This window comes from Talpa occidentalis, unplaced genomic scaffold (genome assembly GCF_014898055.3).
Source record: "Talpa occidentalis isolate TD23 unplaced genomic scaffold, MPIMG_talOcc4v2.1 talOcc4.9, whole genome shotgun sequence".
In the NCBI taxonomy this organism is placed as follows: domain Eukaryota; kingdom Metazoa; phylum Chordata; class Mammalia; order Eulipotyphla; family Talpidae; genus Talpa; species Talpa occidentalis.
In genome coordinates, this window is record NW_023605305.1 from 76,288,556 (window position 1) to 76,307,811 (window position 19,256).

At 49.6% G+C, this 19,256-nt stretch overlaps 3 protein-coding genes across 5 annotated transcripts in view; 2 read left to right on the forward strand and 1 right to left on the reverse strand.

Moving 5' to 3' along the window:
* Nucleotides 1–6,937: 6,937 nt before the first annotated feature.
* On the forward strand, nt 6,938–13,160 carry GLMP (glycosylated lysosomal membrane protein). The gene is made up of 6 exons (XM_037499803.2): nt 6,938–7,078; nt 7,565–7,822; nt 7,995–8,186; nt 8,306–8,524; nt 9,245–9,498; nt 9,611–13,160. The coding sequence occupies exons 1-6, from the start codon at nt 6,959–6,961 to the stop codon at nt 9,774–9,776; spliced, it is 1,209 nt and encodes a 402-aa protein (XP_037355700.1). The 5' UTR covers nt 6,938–6,958; the 3' UTR covers nt 9,777–13,160.
* TMEM79 (transmembrane protein 79) lies at nt 11,007–17,820 on the reverse strand. Its single transcript, XM_037499804.2, has 4 exons — nt 17,711–17,820; nt 14,481–15,283; nt 14,038–14,251; nt 11,007–11,243 (listed from the first exon to the last, which is right to left on the reverse strand). The coding sequence occupies exons 2-4, from the start codon at nt 15,238–15,240 to the stop codon at nt 11,033–11,035; spliced, it is 1,185 nt and encodes a 394-aa protein (XP_037355701.1). The 5' UTR covers nt 15,241–15,283; nt 17,711–17,820; the 3' UTR covers nt 11,007–11,032.
* A 108-nt stretch (nt 17,821–17,928) lies between these two features.
* SMG5 (SMG5 nonsense mediated mRNA decay factor) overlaps nt 17,929–19,256 on the forward strand; it is a 31,160-nt gene continuing 29,832 nt past the window's right edge. The window contains exon 1 of one of the 3 annotated variants that reach the window (XM_037500971.2): nt 17,929–18,155. In XM_037500971.2, the coding sequence (XP_037356868.1) occupies nt 18,082–18,155 (74 nt within the window). In that variant the 5' untranslated portion in view covers nt 17,929–18,081. The remainder of the gene's footprint in view (nt 18,156–19,256) is intronic. The other 2 variants (XR_008550427.1, XM_037500972.2) reach the window with 2 other exon arrangements.

A 19,256-nucleotide genomic window follows, 5' to 3' on the forward strand; every position in this document is an offset into this window, starting at 1 on the left:
TGCTTAGCTCAGTCTGAAGTCCTTGGCTTTTCTTCTGACAGCTCTTGAAATAAACCTACCTACTTTGCGCAGATATCCCTACCTTATTATTTGCAATGTTAAACATTCCTTCAGTTTTAAGACCTTAGAGATGATATTCTCAAAAACTTTCCAGAAACAATGCCGTAAGATACAAGAAATTATGGATTGAGGAAACTAAACACTCTACGGGTTCTTACCATCCACATGTCCATCCTCCAGGTCCATTCTGGTTTCAGTTTTAACGGTTAAACAACACTTGGATAGTTGTTTGTTTGTTTGTTTTTTAAGAGTTATTTATTTATTTATACAAGCACTGGGTACAGTCAGAAGCGCAGGAGGGTGAGAGAATTCACCGAGCCAGAGCGGGGAGCAGAGCAGGCAGAAGGACCGAAGTACACCACTGAGGGGAGCAGCGGGCGGCAGGAGAGGTCTGCGCGCCATGTGGGACCCTCGCCTGGTGGCCAGGGAGCAGCCGGGGATCGAACCGGTGCTGCAGAGGCTGCAGGCAGCTTCGCAACCCAGTGCTCAACCACTGAGCCACCAAGGAGGCCCCATCACTTAGATAGTTGTACATGATAGTCTACCCTTCTGTCCTCAGTGCCTATTTCTGTAAGCACCTCCATTGTCTCCTAGGCCTATGGAAATGAACCTTCTGACATGTTCGGTCAATCTCTACTCTTCCCTCTAACTTTCAAAGCTCTCCTTTGTGCAGTCCAAAGTGATTTTTTTTTTTCAAAGATTTATTTATGCATACAAGAACAGGTACAGGCCAGAGGTGTGGAGGGTGAGAGGGTTCACCAGAGACAGAGTGGGGAACAGAACAGGCAGACTGACTGAAATACACTGCTGAGGGGAGCAGTAAGCAAGCAGACGAGGTCTCCTGCACCATATGGGTAGCTCCCTGACTGGCAGAGGATCGAACTTGTGCTGCAGAGACTGGATAGCTTCACAGTGCTGTGCACAACTCCTTGCGTCACCAGGGAGACCCAGTCCAAAGTGATTAAAGGCCATCAAGCCACTTTTTCTATTGCCTTCATGAACCCTAAAAGACTAAACTTGGTATTTCCATCATGAACACAGTATTCTTTGTTGACTTTGTTTATGGCCTTTTCCATTAATCAAACGATTTACACAAATTCTGTTTTTCTCCCTATAAAATATTTTGGCTGGTGGGAGTGGTTTTAATTCCTGACTACTCAGACCCTCTGTACTCAGCCCAAACTCCTGTTTTTATTTTTCCCTTATCAGGTGTGAGAGTTGATACCTCAGAGGATAAGAGTACTTTTTTTCCCCCTCAAAAATGAGTGAGGAAACAAGAGTTTATTGTAGAACAACCATTAAGGGCGGGAGTGGGGGGGCAGGATTGAAATTGGATTCCCTACCTCACACATTTAATTACAGGTAGGTGAAAATTTTTAAGTAGAAAATGAAGTGTAAGAACACTAGAAAAAGGTCTTCACATGACGCAGGGGTTAAAGATAGCACTATCAAGCTATCACCAGCCATTGCAGCATGAGTTTGATCCCCAGCCAGGGAGCTGACCACATGGTGCAGCAGACCTCTCCTGTCTCGCCCACTCAGAAGTGTATTTCAGTACATCGGCCTGTTATGCTCCCCATTCTGTCTGGTAAATCCTCTCACCCCCAACACCTCTGACCTGTACCCCAGTTCTTGTATGCATAAATATATATCTTTTAAAAAAGAAAAGGCTGGGATTTAAAAAATATATTGTGGGCCTCTCTGGTGGCCTAGGGATTAAGTCTAAGCACTACCAAGGCAAAAGCCCACCACAACGACCTGGGTTCAATCCCTGGCCAGGAAGCTAAACACATGACACAGCAGACCTCCTGTTCCCCGATGCTGCTCCTTTTAGCAGTGAGTGGATCTGCCTGTTCTCCCCACTCTGTCTCTGGTGAATCCTCTCACACCTCCCCCAGTCCTCTGCGCCCCAGCTCTATGCAAAAATCTTTTTTTAGGGGCCTCCCTAGTGGCACAGAGGGTTGAGCACAGCACTGTGAAGCTGTCCGCGGCCTTTGTGGTGCGAGTTCGATCCCCGGCCAGCCGGGAGCAACCCACATGGTGTAGCAGACCTCTCCTGTCTCTGCCACTGCTCCCCTCAGCAGTGTGTTACGGTACATCTGCCGGTTCTGCTCCCACTCTCTGGTGAATCTTATCCACCATGACTGGCCTGTGCCCCACTTCTAAAAAAATTAAAATATATTGGGGAAAAATAATAAATGTAACTCCATTTTTTAAAAATTGCATGACAATAGGAGAGAATGTTTGGAACAATGCAAGTTTTTTTCCATTGAAGAACTACAATTTGGCAATTAATAAAAGACCTATAGAAAAATAGGCAAAGGTTGTGTGTCAGAGAAGCAAAAGAAGTGATTAAATAGGGAGATAAGTAACTATTCATAAGGAAATGCAAATTAAATTTAGTAAATAGTTGCAAGGGTGTGGGCGAAATAATGTCAAAACACAAAGTGTAAGTCAATTGATAAACCTTAAGAGTACACTTTATCCTGACAGTACTGCCCTTGGGTATTTATCCTGGGATTTTATTAAAATATATGTGAAATGCTGTGTGTGCGAGGATATTCTTTGCAGCCTTGTTTGCCATAGCAAGATATTGGAAACAAGATTCTGCTAAATATATCCAAGAACTATATACCCCTGCAATGGAATACTGTAGAAAATGAGCAAGTGCATTAATATAGAACAACCATCTATATAAATAAACTGCAGAACAGTGCAGATGTCATTGTATGAGTATGTGTGTGTGTTACACATACATACACTTAATGAATATGTACAGAATATCTGAGAGGACACAAACTCCTAATGGGGGTTGTCACAGGCAGGAACAGGATGCTGGGAAACAGGTGTGATTTATTTTGGTAGCATGAATTTTGTAGGACATGTATTTATTAGTCAAAAAGATTAAGCAGAAGGGCCTGCCTGGTGGCGGAAGGGGTTAAGTTTCAGTACTATGAAGCTATCATCAGCCATAGCAACACAAGCTCAATCTCCAGCCAGGAGCTGACCCACTTGGCACAGCGGACCTCTCCTGTCTCACCGCCTGCTTCCCCTCAGCAGTGTATTTCAGTGGATCGCCTGTTCTGTTCCCCACTCTGTCTCTGGTGAATGCTTTCATCCCCCACCCCTGCACCTCTGGCCTACTTCCAGCTCTTGTATGCATAGATAAATAAATCTTTTTTAAAAAAAGATTAAACAGGGCCTCCCTGGTGGCGCAGCGGTTGAGCGCTGGGTTGCGAAGCTGCCCGCAGCCTCCGCAGCGCTGGTTCAATCCCCAGCTGCTCCCCGGCCACTGGAGGAGGGTCCCACATGGCACACAGACCTTTCCTGCCGCCTGCTGCTCCCCTCAGCAGTGTACTTCAGTCCTTCTGCCTGCTCTGCTCCCCGCTCTGGCTCTGGTGAATTCTCTCACCCTCCCGCGCTTCTGACTGTACCCAGTACTTGCATAAATAAATCTTTAAAAAAAAAAAGAATAGTACTAGAAAAATGATATATATATAAAAAAGATTGAACAAAAGGGCCTCCTGGGTGGCACAGGGGGTTAAAGTCTCAGCCCTATCAAGCTATCACCAGCCACTGCATTCTGAGTTCAATCCCCGGCCAGGGAGCTACCCACATACTGCACTGCAGACATCTGTCTCACCTGCTGCTTCCCTCAGCAGTGTATTTCAGTGGATCTGCCTGTTCTGCTCCTCACTCTGTTTCTGGTGAATCCTCTCACACACAAACCCCCACCACCACCACATCTGTAGCCTACATCCTAGTTCTTGTATGCATAAATAAAATAAATATTTTTTTTAAAAAAGATTAAACAAAAGACTCCCAACAATAACAAAAAGTGCTCATTCAGCAGGATGGTAATTTACTTGATGGGCAAAATCATTGCTCGTGTAATTTTTTTTAAAAGATTATTTATACAGGGCCTCCCCGGTGGCGCAGCGGTTGATCCCTGGGTTGCAAGGCTGCCCGTGGCCTCTGCAGCGCCCATTCGATCCCCGGCTGCTCCCCAGCCACTGGAGGAGGGTCCCGCATGGCGCGCAGCCCTCTCCTGCCGCCCGCTGCTCCCCTCAGCAGTGTACTTAGGTCCTTCTGCCTGCTCTGCTCCCCGCTCTGGCTCTGGTGAATTCTCTCACCCTCCCCCGCTTCTAACTGTACCCAGTGCTTGTATAAATAAATAAATAAATAAATAAATAAATAAATAAATAAATAAATAAATACATCTTTAAAAAAAAAAAAGATTATTTATGCATACAAGAGCTGGGGTACAGGCCAGAGATGCGGGGGCTGGGGGTGGGTGAGAGGATTCACCAGAGACAGAGTGGGGAGCAGAACAGGCAGATTGACTAAAATACACTGCTGAGGGGAACAGCAGATGAATCAGGAGAAGGTCTGGTGCGCCATGTGGGTATCTCCCTGGCTGGCTGGGATCTAACTCATGCTGTAGTGGCTGGGGACAGCCTTCTAGGTTACGTCTTAACCCCTTGCACCACCAGGGAGGCCCCTCGTGTATTTTCTTTCTTTTTTTTTTTAAAAAAAAAATTTATGCATACAAGAGCTGGGGTACAGGCCAGAGATGCGGGGGGTGAGAGGATTCACCAGAGGCAGAGTGGGGAACAAAACAGGCAGACTTACTGTAATACACTGCTGAGGGGAGCATCGGGAGAAACAGGAGAGGTCTGCCTCGCCATGTGGGTTTCTCTCTGGCCAGGAATCAAACTTGTGCTGCAGAGGCTGCGGATTACTTCATAATGCAGTGCTTAACCCCTTTTGCGACCAGGGAGGCCCCCCTCGTGTATTTTCTAAGGTATCCACAAAATTGTGAGCTCTTCCAAGACGGGAACCTGCATTCTTGAGGCCTCCCTGGTGGCTCACGGGTTAAATCTCAGCACAATGAAGCAATCTGCAGCCCCTGCAGCAGAAGTTCGATTCCCAGCCAGGGAGCTGACCCACATGGCACAGCAGACCTCTCCTATCTTGCCTGCTGCTCTCCTCAGCAGTGTATTTCAGTCAGTCCGCCTGTTCTGCTCCCCACTTTGTCTCTGGTGAATCCTCTCAGCCCCCTGCACCTCTGGCCTACACCCCAGCTATGTATGCATAATTAAATAAACTTTAAAAAGAACTGAATTCTTGTCTTCCAAAATAAGAACCTAATAGTATTAAGATACAACACATATATACACCAAGTGATGGAGCATCAAGATATATAATGCAGAGCCTCCCTGTTGGTGCAAGGGGTTAAGTACAGCACTGTGAAGCTATGGGCAGCCTTTGCAGCATGAGTTTGATCCCCTGCCAGGGAGGTGACCCACATGATGCAGCAGACCTCTCCTGTCTCACCCGATGCTCCCCTCAGCAGTGTATTTCAGTCAGTCTGCCTGTTCTGTTCCCCACTCTGTCTCTGGTGAATCCTCTCCCCACACCTCTGGCCTGTACCCCAGCTCTTGTATGCATTAATAAATAAATCTTTTTAAAAGTGATATATAATGCAATTACTAGTGGAATCAAAGAGACAGCAACATGATAATAGGGAGTTTCAACACTTCACTTACAACTATGGACAAGCCAACAAGAGATAAAAAGAACACATAAAAGCCAACAAGAGATAAAAAGAACACAAGCCAACAAGAGATAAAAAGAACACATAAAAATGTGGCCTCCCCAGTGGCGCAGCGGTGAGCGTTGGGCTGCGAAGCTGCCCGCAGCCTCTGCAGCGCCAGTTTGATCCCCGGCCACTGGCGAGGGTCCCACATGGTGCACAGACCTTTCCTGCCGCGCCTGCTTCTCCCCTCAGCAGTGTATTTCGTCAGTATGCCTGCTCTATTCCCTGCTCTGGCTCTGGTGAATTCTTTCACCCTACAGCGCTTCTGACTGTACCCAGTACTTGTATAAATAAATAAATAAATCTTTAAAAAAAAAAAAGTGAGTAAAATGATAGAAATAATAAAAATTAGAGTGGAAATAAAGGAAATAGAAATCAAAAAGACTATACAAAAAAATGAAACCAAGTTGTTTCTTTGAAAAATTAGTAAAATTGGGGTCACCCTGGTGCCCTAGGAGTTAAGTCTCAGCACTATCACTGCTGTGGCCTGAGTTTGATCCCACATGGCACAGCAGATCTCTCCTGTCTTGCCCGCTGCTCCCCTCAGCAGTGTATCTCAATAGATCTGCCTGTTCTGCACCCCACTGTCTTTGGTGAATCCTCTCACCCCCACACCTGTGACCTACACCCCAGTTCTTTTTTCGTTTAAGATTTATTTATGCATACAAGAACTTGGGTACAGACCAGAGATGCAGGGTGGGGGGTGGAGGTGAGAGGACTCACCAGAGGCAGAGTGGGGAACAGAACAGGCAGATCTACTGAAATACATTGCTGAGGGGAGCAGCGGCGAGACAGGAGAGGTCTGTTGTGCCATGTGGGCAGCTCCCTGGCCAGCAATTAAACTTATGCTGCAGTGGCTGTGGATAGCTTGATAGTGCTGTGCTTAACCCCTTGCACCACCAAGGAGGCCCTACACCCCAGTTCTTGTATGCATAAATAATCTTAAAAAAAAACAATTGGGACTAATCAAATTAACAAAAAAACAGTCAACCCAATTAAAAACTGTGCAGAAGATTTGAATAGTGTCTTATAGCCAGAGGATGTAAGACGGCCAATTAACATTAAAATATAAACAAATCAAAACCACAATGGCTGCACGCCAATCTGGGATATCCTGCCAGCCCAGTTGGGGGATGATAAACTCCCATTCCCTCTGACTCTATTCCCATCCAAACCTCTCTCTAGTTTAAGGTAAACGGTCTCTTTAAGAACTTGTGTGCCGGCCCACCCTTTAAAGACATCAGCTGAATCTATGAGTCACATGATTCTTATGTCTTCCGCCATCTGAATTGAGGCCGCATGCGCAGCTGTAAGGCACCCAGCTGGGATTCGGAACGCTGTGCCCCCAGCCCCATGCTCCTTTTCAGTCTACTTCTGTGTGCGGCTCCACTTGGCCTGCTGGGGGAGGAGACCCGCCAGGTGAGGCCGGAACAATAGGGGTTTCAGGAAACTACCCTTGAAGGGTGGTGGAGATCTATAGCAACCTAGGGGCAAGGGTGGAGGGTGACTGCATAAAAGTTTTTCAGCCTGCGGGTGGAGGCAGCCGAGGGTCCTGTATGTGACTGTAGAGTAAGGGTGAGTGTGAGGGTTTCCTGTCTTCCCGTGAAGTCTGGACCCTGATTCAGCTGTGACCCAGGTCCAGGCAAGTGTGGAATTTTTTTCTTCCTCTAAATCTTGTGCCGGGATCTCCCCAACAGGGTCAGAACAGAGCCTGCTCTACCCACTCCTCCACACCATCTCTGCTCCTCCCACCAGGATTCCTTTACTCCCACTCACATTCTTGCCTAGCCATCCCCTAAGGTCCCACCCACCCCAGCATTTCCCACATCCCCTCCACCTCCGAGCTTCTCCTTTGCTCTGTCTCCCTTATGCTGTTTCCTTGACCCTCCACTGCTCCAATTCCAGGTATCTCTGGAGGTCATCCCTGATTTGCTGGGGCCCCCCGAGAACCTGCTTCATATCCGGGCAGTGGGCAGCAACTCCACACTGCACTATGTGTGGAGCAGCCTGGGACCTCCAGCAGCGCTACTGGTGGCCACCAACACCCCCCACAGTGTACTACACGTCAACTGGAGTCGCCTGCTCTCTTCTGAGCCCACTGGTGGTCTGATGGTATTCCCCGAGGACAGCATCCAGTTTTCTTCTGCCCTTGTCTTTACCAGGGTGAGTTGGTTGGAGGAGAGGGCTCACTGAATTCCAGGGAGGAATTGAGGACTGGGGGTTGGTGAAGTAGAGTCTGGTGTGAGAGCTTGGGGGTGGAGGCCGGTGACTGGGGGTGGTGATTTAGGAGAAAGGCACACTCAAGCAAGCTCAGACTCACCCACCTTGCCCCCAGCTGTTTGAGTTTGACAGCACAGATGCAGCAGCAAAGCCTCCAGGGAAACCATATCCCCCATACTCCTTGAGTAAGTTCTCCTGGAACAACATCACCGACTCATTGGATCTTGTTACCCTGACTGCCACCTTTCAAGGCCATCCCACAGATGACCCCACTGGGGCTTTTGCCAATGGCAGCCTAATCTTCAAGGTAAGGGTGTGGGGCATCAGAAACACTCAAAAGGCTGGCTTATGAGGGTGGGCATTAATGATGGGAGGTGACCTTCAAGCACAGACATCCATCTACTTCCTGTGCCTCCCCTGTCCCAGGTGCAGGCCTTCTCCAAATCTGGCCGACCTGACCAGCCCCCACGCCTCCTGCACACGGCGGATACCTGCCAACTTGAGGTGGCCCTGACTGGGGCCTCTCCCCGAGGAAACCACTCCCTGTTTGCACTGGAGGTAGCCACCTTGGGCCAGGGCCCTGATTGCCCCTCCATGCAGGAGCAGCACTCCATCGATGATGAATATGCACCTGCTGTCTTTCAGGTCTGATTTTTTTTTTTTTTAAAGATTTATTTATGGAGTACAAGCCAGAGGTGTGGGGGTTGAGAGGATTCACCAAAGATTGAATGGGAAATAGAACAGGCAGATTGACTGAAAATACACTGCTGAGGGAAGCAGCAGGTGAAACAGGAGAGGTCTGCTGTGCCATGTGGGTATCTCCCTGCCTGGGGATCGAACTTGTGGTGCAGAGGCTGCGGACAGTTTCATAATGCTGCATCCCAACCCCTTGTGCCACCAGGGAGACCCCTTTCAGTTCTGATTTCCAGCGGAGGGGCAGCTGTGTGTGTGCGGTGGCGAGGGGTTTTAAGGGAGACCCCATTAGGACCTCAGAATTATTCAACCATGTAGCAATATTTCACTCAACTCCTTTAAGTGTTGGACCATGTGCTAAGGAATTTGGCCCAATGTTAGTCCTCAGTGACAGGCAGAAGGGAAGGTGGAAGGTGGTGCAGTGTGAAGGGCTCTCTGGCAGGTGGGAGCTGAGTGCCGGTTTACAGTCTCTGAAAAGAGACTCACTACCATCCTGTCCAATTCCTCTTTCTACAGAGGAGAGATTGAGGCCTTGGTGCAAACAACCTGTGAGTTCTAGAACCAGACCTAGCACTGAGGATGACTAGTAACTGAGGTTGAAAAGGGTGAGGGAATAGAAGGTTGGGCAGAGGTCGAGCCTCTTCATCCTGCCTCTTTTGTCTTTCTCCACAGCTGAACCAGCTGTTATGGAGTTCCCTCCTGTCAGGCTTTGTGCAGTGGCGACCAGTAGCTTTCTCCCAGAAGCAGGGGGGCCGAGAATCAGCCATGCCCTGTCAAGCTTCCCCTCTTTCCACCACGGCATACCATCTTCCCCAGTCACCTGTTGTTCGCGCCTTCTTTGGGTCCCGGTCCATCTTCTGTGCCTTCAATCTGACGTTTGGGGCTTCCACAGGCCCTGGCTACTGGGACCAAAACTACCTCAGCTGGTGAGTCAGCGCTTGGCCTAGGGAGTTGGGAGGTTGAAGAGAAGGAGGGCTGGGCCTCTTGGCCTTCCCTCCTAAGCCTACTTACCTCTCTTTCTCACTCTGCTTGCTCTAGGTCGATGCTTCTGGGTGTGGGCACCCCTCCGGTGGATACCTTTTCCCCGCTAGTCCTAGGCATCATGGCGGTAGCCCTGGGTGCTCCAGGGCTCATGCTGCTGGCAGGAGGCCTGTTTCTGCTGCTGGGCCCCAAGCGGTACTCAGAATACCAACCCATAAACTGAGGGTCACTCTATAGAGGGAAGGACGTTACTGGACCTACCTTGATGTGCCTCGAATCTCTGTAGGTTTGAGGGTTAATGTTCCCAGACAGCTGTCTCTTCTCCCATCTTGCTTTTCTGCGGAACCTCAGAAACCAGTCTCAACTTCCTGGGGACCCACAGGTGGGACTTTCTCCTCACTCCAGGGAGGAACTGGAGCCAAGGTTACTGCTAGAGGGAAGGCTGCCCTGTGTTGCCTCTCTGCCCCTTCACCCCCATTTCCTTTGGATGGAACACACATCTCTCTCACCTTTGTAGGAGATTTTCTGACTGATTGGTGGCCTGGAAGGCATGAAATAGACTTTTTTCCCCCCACAGGGTTCATCTCTCTGTGAGTGTTGTTGGGCTACTTTGGGGCTGGTTCCAGGGAATGAGAGCTCTAAGATGGGCATGGAGGCAAGTTCCTGTGCATGCAAGGTCCCATGCCCTTGCCATGGGACCAGGCCTATGTCACGTGGAACAGGGAGGTTCTGGTGAAGTCTGAAACAAGGGACACTTGAGACTGGGGGCAAACACAAAGAGCCAAGGAGCTCTGTGCAATCATTTATTGTTGCACGTACACATACATTCACCCAGGATAAACAACAACCACTATGCCCTCCAGCCACTCCCAACCACATGTGTGGGCACACACAGACAACCCCCTCCAACCTCTCTTGGGACACCAGTTCCCTTATCCACATCCCTTCCCTTAGGAGAGGTGTGACTTCTAGGCAGTTTAGAGGTGGAAAGTTACTGAGGCCTAAGTCAGTTGTAAGGAAGACAGCAGCTACACTGCCTCTGCTGAGGCTAAACAGCCTGTGAGGGCTTGTGATAAGGGTCTTCAACCTTCCCCTCCATACCTCCCACCCTCCGTTTTCAGCCAAGTCCTATTTTGATCTGATCCAGCTTTTATCCTTAGGCGTACACAGTATTTCCAGTCTCCTTGAGGCCTTCAGCTTAGAAAAATGGCCCGGAATGTTGGCTGTTGCTTGGCCCGTTCCCTCTCAGGAGGCTGGAGCAGCGGCCAGCAGTGGTAGGCCCTAGTGGCAGGGTGGGAGGCAACTCAGGAAGGAAGCATGCTGCTCGTTGTGCTGGCCCCTCGCCCTCAGCATCCTTAAGGGACATGGCTGTCCACCTCTTGCCCTGCAAGAAAGATAACAGTCTGTTTCTGCCCTGCCAGGTCAATAGTGGGATTCATCCCAGAGACACCAGGGCTGGGCGCCAGAGGACGGAGCTGCTCAGCCCCAGGGGCGGGGCCTGTAGTCTGAGGCTGCGCGGGCGTGGTCAGGGTAGTCCAGGCGGCTCTCTGCAGTAAGCATGCGCTCGGGCTCCACCACGAACATGTAGTAGAGGTTCCACATCAGCATGGCCATCAGGGGCAGGAAGGTGAGGCCGTAACCAAAGCCTCGGAAGGAGCGGCCCACGGCGAAGGTGAGCCAGTATATCAGCCTGTGGGGGCAAGAGAAGGCTCAGGCTACCCTCGAAGGAAGTGCATCAGATAAGTGGCAGTGGGCTGATGGTAGGGAGAATAGATAGGGAGACATGTGAACACTAATGTTATAAAACCGGCCAATGCTGTGTATTTATGAGAGGGTGGTCCCCAGGGAAAGGGGAGGTCCTCACCCTGCGCTGTAACATATTTACTATATGCTAGGCATGATGCTAATTACTTTAGAGAACTACAGCTCTACCCCCTTCCCACCTCCGACCCTTACCCAAATAGGGTATTGAGTATGATTTGGTGGGTTATTTTAGGGATCTAGGAATGCTATTACCATTAATTTATACCGAGCCAGCATTCCCAGACCCCTAAAACAATCTATCAAATCATACCCAACAGGAACGCTGAATGCTGTCTTTTCAGATAAAAGGTGAAAGCTGTATTTAATTTAGACTTAACTACATCTCTATGAGGTGAGTCTGTTATTCCCCTCTCTTTTATTATCAATTTTTTATATTAAGAAGTATTCCCCTTTTGCATAGAAAAAAAGGAAAAGAAAGCACCTGCATTGACACAAGTGGGCAGAGATCTGCTGCTTATCAAATTTTAATTAAAGTGTTTTGAGTAGGCAATATACCATCTTGTGGCTCAGAATCCAAAGGTACCAATGACAAGAGTAAAATATTACTAATTCCCACTTACCCTATTTTCTCCCTCACCCCTACCTCTACTCCATTCCTATCCCAGGCAGCCAGTATTGAGGTTTCTTGTACATCAAATGATGTTTTAGCCATATACAGCAAATAAATTTATATTTCCCCTCTTTTTGTAGTAGCATATATAGACTGGTCTGCATGTTGGTTTTTTTATTTTCCTATTTAATAATTCTAGGAAATTCTTGCATATCAGTATATAAACAGCTTCCTCATTCTTTTACAGCTGCAGTACATCCCATTGTATTTATTTCCCCTTTTGCATATGAAGAAACTAAGATTACAAAGGGGTGAAATAAAACATGTCCAAGGTCATTCATCTGAGAAATAGTAAAACTATGATTTGACCCCACGCCTGTTCATCACCCTCTGTCTCGACATTTTAAAGGGAAAGAGGAGAGAAGAGAGAAAGGAAACTAACCTCAAGAGGGCTTTATGCCCAGAGGAATGACTTTATGCCCAAATTTCCCCTCTTGGAAGAATGACTCAAAATAAATACCCCTCCATGTGTGGGGTTGGGCAGCAGCCTTCTCTCAAAGACTGTTTATTACAAAACCAGTGTGCCTCTGCTTTTTCATCTGTGAGAAGGAGGGAAGAGGAACTGCCGCTCTCTACTGCACCATTAGGCAGCAGGGCATAGTAATGAGCTCACATTTAGCAAACCGTAACATGTCAGGCTGTTGTAAGCACACTACATGAATTAACTCGTTTAATCCTTACAATGCCATTTTATAGATGATGAAACTGGCACAGAATGTTTAAGTAACTTTCCTATGGCAGGAAAGAAAGGACTCTGGATGAGAGAGGGAAGGGCCCTGGATTCTAAACCTGCCATTGCTGCTGATTATCCTCAGCAGCTTTTCACCTCCAATCTGTTGTGATCACCTCTCTGTAAAATGGGTAAGATGGACCAGACAGTCACTGAGTCTTCCCTTAGCTCCCTGATGATTATTACTGACTAAGCCAACTTCTATCTGAGACCAGTATTCCGGGAGAGATGGGAGATTGAGTTACATGGGCAGGAACTATTTATCCTGGGGAACATCTGGGAGAAAATACAGGGTTGCATGGTGGTCAGAAGGCCTGTGGGACAGGTGACTACTAGATTACAATCAAAAGTGACATGAAGATAGGGCCTCCCCTGGTGGCGCAGCGGTTGAGCGCTGGGTTGCGAGGCTGCCTGCAGCCTCTGCAGTGCCGGTTCAATCCCTGGCCACCGGCGAGGGTCCCACCAAAAAAAAAAAAAAGTGACATGAAGATAAATCTTAGCTCAATAGGAGGGATGTTTTAGCATTAGACCTACCTAGAATTTTGTATCAAAAGGGATTGAGGGAAAAGTGGTAAAACCTGTATCTGGCTTCAGAAATTACTAGAACATGCTTTCTGGGTTAAGTAGTTAACATGAAAACACCTCTAAGGATTTCAGATGACCTTACATTCTAAATGAAAGGAGAGTAATGAGGCTGGCACAAAAGCTAATGTAGCCTCACTTTCTGCGTCCAGGACAATGCCCTTAACCAGGGTCCCTCCCTAATGACAAGCAGGAGAATTTATTGCCCAGAGGGAAGCCAGGACCGTGAAGGAGCCTGGGCCCTTAGCAAAGCAGAGACTGGGGGAGCAGGTGTTGGAGTGGAGGGGTTGTCAAATAGCTGAATTTGTCTTAGGCAAGTCTAGAGGTCAGAGTCAGGGTAGCAGTTTTTAGCAAACTATTAAGAACCTTCTAATAGAACCTCTGAAAAATAAAAGACTGCCTTATAAGGAAATTGAGAACTTGGTCACAAGGGGTGTTCAACTAGAGGCCTTTGGCCATTAGACCAAAGTGCCACAGAGGAGTGGCTGCAATGGGCTAGTGATACCTGAAATTCCTTCAGTTCTAGGTTAGCATGTGTGTTTCTGAAATCAACTTCCTTTGGGAAGACATGAGCTGATCACGAGCTGAGGTAAGGTGGAAAAGAGAAGGTGAACTCTCCAAGCACATTTGGACTGATACAGAATCCAGAAAGCTCCTTGACTGTTTCTCCAGACATTCAGATGCCTGAATCCCTATAGCACCATCACCTCCCCATGCTCCACCTCCAGTCCCACTCACCGAGAGATGGCGAAGAGGCCAGTGAGCAGAGGGAGCAGTTTGAGGGTATCTTGGGGCAGGTAGGTAGAAAGCACGGCCAGGTTGAAGAAGTAGAGGATGAAGAGCTGGACCGACTGAGCCACGTACCGCCGGTGAATCTCCACCTCCCGCCGTGGCTCCCCAAAGGGCCGGAGGGCAGAAAAGCACAACAGGCTCAGCCCGTACACCAGGAGCCCTGGGTGGTGTTGGAGAACACACTAGATCAGAATAGGAACAGCAGGCAGGGAATTGGGGGGATAGGGGTGAGGTGGTCCTGGGAAGAGAAGGTCAACAGGGTGGCAGAGTGTGGGACACTCTGAGGGATCCAGGCCTAGAATGGGAAATTCTGGCTGCCCAAACCAGCAACCCCTGCCCTCAAGCCCAGTTCCCAGATGCCCCTTCCCTTTCACTGGGCCCAGGCTCACCCAGTATGATAGGAAAGGTGGCAAAGACCCCGCAGCGCAGCGTGTAGATGAGGCGGGAGCTCATGGTAGGCAGCCGTGGGGCATCGAAGGGCAGGAAGGCATAGGCTCCATACAGCAGGCAGGGGAAGAAGACAAGGGCAGCTCCCACGGAGACCACGGCCCTCAGCCCCTCACGCCCCCCGCAGCTCCCACAGCCCTCACAGGAACGGTGAGGCGGCCTCACCACTGCCTCAGCCCACTTGCGCTCAGAGGGCTCAGGGTGGGTGGTCCGGGAGGGCAGGAAGGTCCGGCGGCGTTCACCCTCCCCAGCCTCACAGCGCACGACGAGGTCCTCCGGGGGCTGCCGCTCAATGCACTGCAAGTCAATGGGCACGAAGGCCCGGGCCACCTTCTCAGGCAGCAAGTTGGCGTCATCTTCAGGCAACTCCTCTAGCTTGGTGGGTGACTCTGAATCAAGGGGCTCAGGCTCAATGTCCCGCCAGCCCGGGGGATCTAGGAATGGGGCACTGGGCTGGGGAACAGCCCCCCAGGGCAAGGTGGCAGCCTCGCTTACTGTGCTGTCTAGACCATCCTCAGCCCCCTCTCCAGCAGTGGGAGACCCAGTTGAAGACCCCACTCTGGAGTCTTCAGTTCCGGGGGACTCAACCCCACCTTCCTCTTCTGCCTGCCGGCTATTGGGGACCAAGACCTGGGGTGAGCTCTTCTCAGGAGCCTCTTGCCCCTTCACTTCCAGCAAAGCCAATGTTTCAGGTTCTGTCATACTGGGGTCTCAGTTCTGGGGTCTACTGCAACGTCATGTCACCCTGGAGGGAGCAGAGGAAAGCACTGTTAGGAGCTCCTGACTTGTGGCTCTTAGGAGAGGTTGACAGAACTAGGACTCTTCAGGGCAGCTGGCCTTATGGGCTTTAGCCCCTTCTGGGGCAGAGGAAGGTGTTGAGACAGAGGGAGGCAGGAAGGTAGTGAACAAATGGGATGGAGGCTCCCTTTCGAAATCAAATGCTGTACAGAAGGAGGTGAGTCAGGGGGCATGGGCCTTGTCAGCTATGGCCTCAGCCAGCCCCCACCCACGTATTCTATCCACCTCCACCAAAACCCCTGGGGTCATGGCCTCCCTAATGTAGGAATGGGAGAAGGAGGAGGTGCCTAGGACTTTGCCAAGCTCTTCCTTCCCATTAAAAATCTTTTTTTCTTTAAGATTTATTTATTGATGCATACAAGAACTGGGGTACAGGCCAGAGGAACGGGGGGTGAGAGGATTCACCAGAGACAGAGTGGGGAACTGAACAATAGAAATAAAAATAAAGATCTTCTTGTGGATAGCAAAGCTGCCCCTTCACTTTCATACCTCTCCTGCTCCCTGCAGGTCCCCTTTGAACCTTTCTGGCAGATGATACCAGTGATTTGCCAACAAATCTGTCCCAAGAAGCTGGAAATAGCAGGACACTCTGTCTTTTCATCTTCAATCTGGGTACTTCATCAATCAGTTTCCAAACTGGATCGCAGCCCACCTCACCCAACTTCAAGGGGCCTGGATCTGTCCATTCTGACTTCTAAATCTAATTATGGCTGTTTCCCATGTCTCCTCTCCAGTCTTTTCCTCCTCCCTGTCGTCTTCCATCTCATTTCTTCTGAATGGGCTGATTCCCCTCCCTCTATCACCTCAGGGGCTTCCTCCCCTTGTCATTTGAACCCATGACACCCTCTTACTTTCCATCTGGGGAGAGGCGAAGTGTCCAAGGGTCCCCACCGTCAGGTCAGTCCATCAGTCCGGAACAAGCTGCTTAGCTCCCTGCTGGCTCTGCAAGTATTTCTCAGTCTCCCTCCCTTTACCTGTGTCTCCAAACCTGTCTGACCAGAGCAGGTGGGGCCCAGTTTAAAGGGGCAGGTCCCGCCCTGCCAAATCTGCCGACAGAAAAGGCACTAGAAGAGGACGTCATCCTTCCTGAAAGTGTGGGTGCTGCTGGGCATAGAGGTGTGTGCTAGACACATGGATATGTAAGAACCCCCAGTTCAGGAAAGAAGAGAGGGAAGACTGGGTTTGGGCATCAAAGGGTGCTCTAGGAAAGGATACAGAAGAGATGGGATTTCTACATTTATTCTTATTCATTCAGTATTTACTGAGCACCTATTGGTTAGGCAGTAGTCTAGGCACAGAAGTAGAAGAGGACAAAATGATAGGCAAGATCTCTTCCCTTGAAAAACTTGTTCTGTTGGGGTAACAGAGAATAAAAGAGACTAGCAACTAAATCAGTAAGACAATTTCAGTAGGTAAATCCTTTTGACAGGGTGACATTTAAGCTGAAACCTGATCAGCAATCAGGAATGTGAGTGTTCCAAGCAGAGAAATAGTTAAGTAAAAGGCCCCCAAGTAAGAAAGACTTTGACTGTTTCAAGAACAGAAAAGTTGGTGACTGTAACCTGGAGCAAAATGCTGGAAGAGGAATTTATGTTCCCATTACAAAGTGTACAGAGGCCCTCCAAAAACCTTGCTTTTTAGTTTATATTTAAGGTTTAAAAAAACAACAGGACACCAAAGTGGCTTTTGCAATGTGAGGACCAGGGGCCAGAAGTGAGGGAGTGGCTTCTTATTCTTTTTTTTTTTTTAAGATTTATTTATTTATGCATACAAGAATTGGGGTGCAGGCCAGAGGTGTGGGGGGGTGAGAGGATTACCAGAGACAGAGTGGGAACAGAACAGGCAGATTGACTGAAATATACTGCTGAGGGGAGCAGCGGGCAAGACAGGAGAGGTCTGCTGTGCCATGTGCCATGTGGGTAGCTCCCTGGGCGGGGATCAAACTCGTGCTGCAGTGGCTGCAGATCGCTTCATAGGTTGTGGCTTAACCTCTTGCATCACCAGGGAGGCCCTGGCTTCTCATTCTTATAGGACCTAACCTCTAATGTAATTTAAACTTCACAATCCAGCAGGGCAGCTGGAAGACAGCAAATATTCAATAAATGTTTGCCCGACTGGTGAGACATGGATGTGCAGGTGGAAATCTTTGGGGGGGGAGCCAAAGGGAGGACCTTTGCAAACTTTATTTTATTTTTATTTTTTTTTTGCTTGCTTATTGGTGAGAAAAGGAGAATTGGAATTACTCTAACCAATATAACAGAGGGTAGGCCCAAATGGAGCGGGAAGGAGTGAAGGGCTGAAAGATGGACCAAATGATCACTGTAGGACAAAGCAAAATCATGCTCCTAGCTGCAAGTCCATCTGTCCCATTCACCTTAGCTTCAGCCCTCTCGCTGGGTCCAATGTCCATTCTCCGGCAGCTTTGTTAATAAAGTTTTTCTCAAGGGCTTGGAGAAGCCGGAAAGAGGCCAAGTCCGCCCAGAGTTAGTTCTGGCAACTTCCTGGAGGGAAAACTAATTTCGCGAGATTTGGCAGCAGTAGGCCACTGGCCCGCAACTTTGCAGTTGTTATCGCGAGGTTTGGCAGGCGGAGGCGGGGCTCTCGCAGGCAGCCGCCTCACAGCGATGGCGGCCGAGCAGGGCCGGCGGCTGTGGTGGCTGCGGCTGCACCCGGAGACGGCAGTGATGGCGGTAGTGGTGGGCGGCGGGGGCCTGTGACCGGGAGCCGCCCCGGGACCCGGGCACCATGAGCCAAGGCCCCCCCACAGGGGAGAGCAGCGAGCCCGAAGCGAAGGTCCTCCACACTAAGCGGCTTTACCGGTGAGAGGGGCCGGGGCGTGATGAGTGCAGCCGCGGAGGGACGGGGGTGGGGGTGGGGGGGCTTAGGGCGGGGCTTCCCGGGCGGGCGGGGCCCCATTGCTAAACTCGGGTGCGGGGAGGGAAGAGTGCAGTTTTGGAGGGAGCGGGGGCTGGAATGGGGCGGGGGGACGGGGCCGCGTAACCGGGGCATGGAGCTGAAAGGAGGAATTGGGTGGGTGGGAGGCTTGGAGGGAAACACGTGGAGGAGTTCCCTCCGCAGTGAGCTCGGGGCGGGAACTGAGCTTTGCGGATTTGGGCTAAGCAGGTGGGAATTGGTACCTGGAGGGGTTAGGAAGGTGACGATGAGGGGGTCACTGATGGAGAAAAACCCGAAAGGGAAGGGTGCTTAGAACCCCTGAGGATCGGCAGGAAAGAGCCTTGGACTGAAATCAGGAGTCTCAGGTTCAGGTCCTTGCTTTAATCACTCTGGCTGTGTGACCTTGGGCCTCAGTTTCCTTAGCCTTAAAAGGAGAGATTGGACCGGATGTGCTGTGGATTCCCCTTAGAGCTAATTTGGGAGAATCTGAAGACAAAGGAAGAAGGTGGAAGGTTAGTTGTGATGGACCGGAAGGGTCGTGAAGGACTTTGAGTCTAGAGTGTTCTTAGGTCACGGCGCCCATTTCGGGGCACCTGGGGACTCCTGAGAATCCTGCCTTGCTCTTATATTTATGCCAGGCAAAGTCCATTCCTGGCTTCTGATTTGCACAGTGCCACTCACATCCTTGAAGTCTCATCTTTGTCCCTTTCTTCTGTTGGGAACAGACTCCTATGAGTTCTTCCCTCCCTGGGTGGAGGATTTTTTTGTGGGGGGCAGCTGGAACTGGGGATCTGGAACTGGATCACAATAGGATAAGCATAGAGGTCAAGTTGATTTTATTTATTTATTTTGCTTTCTAATTGGGAGTGGGGCTTGAGGTTTTCATTTAGCTCAGCATCTATATATAGAGGTGTTTGCATAAGACTACCCTAAGAGCCTTGGGTCCCCTCTCAGCACTGAAATAGTCAAAAGCATGTCATCCTTTCTTCCCTTGATAGGCATCCTGTCTGCTCTGGCATTGTAAA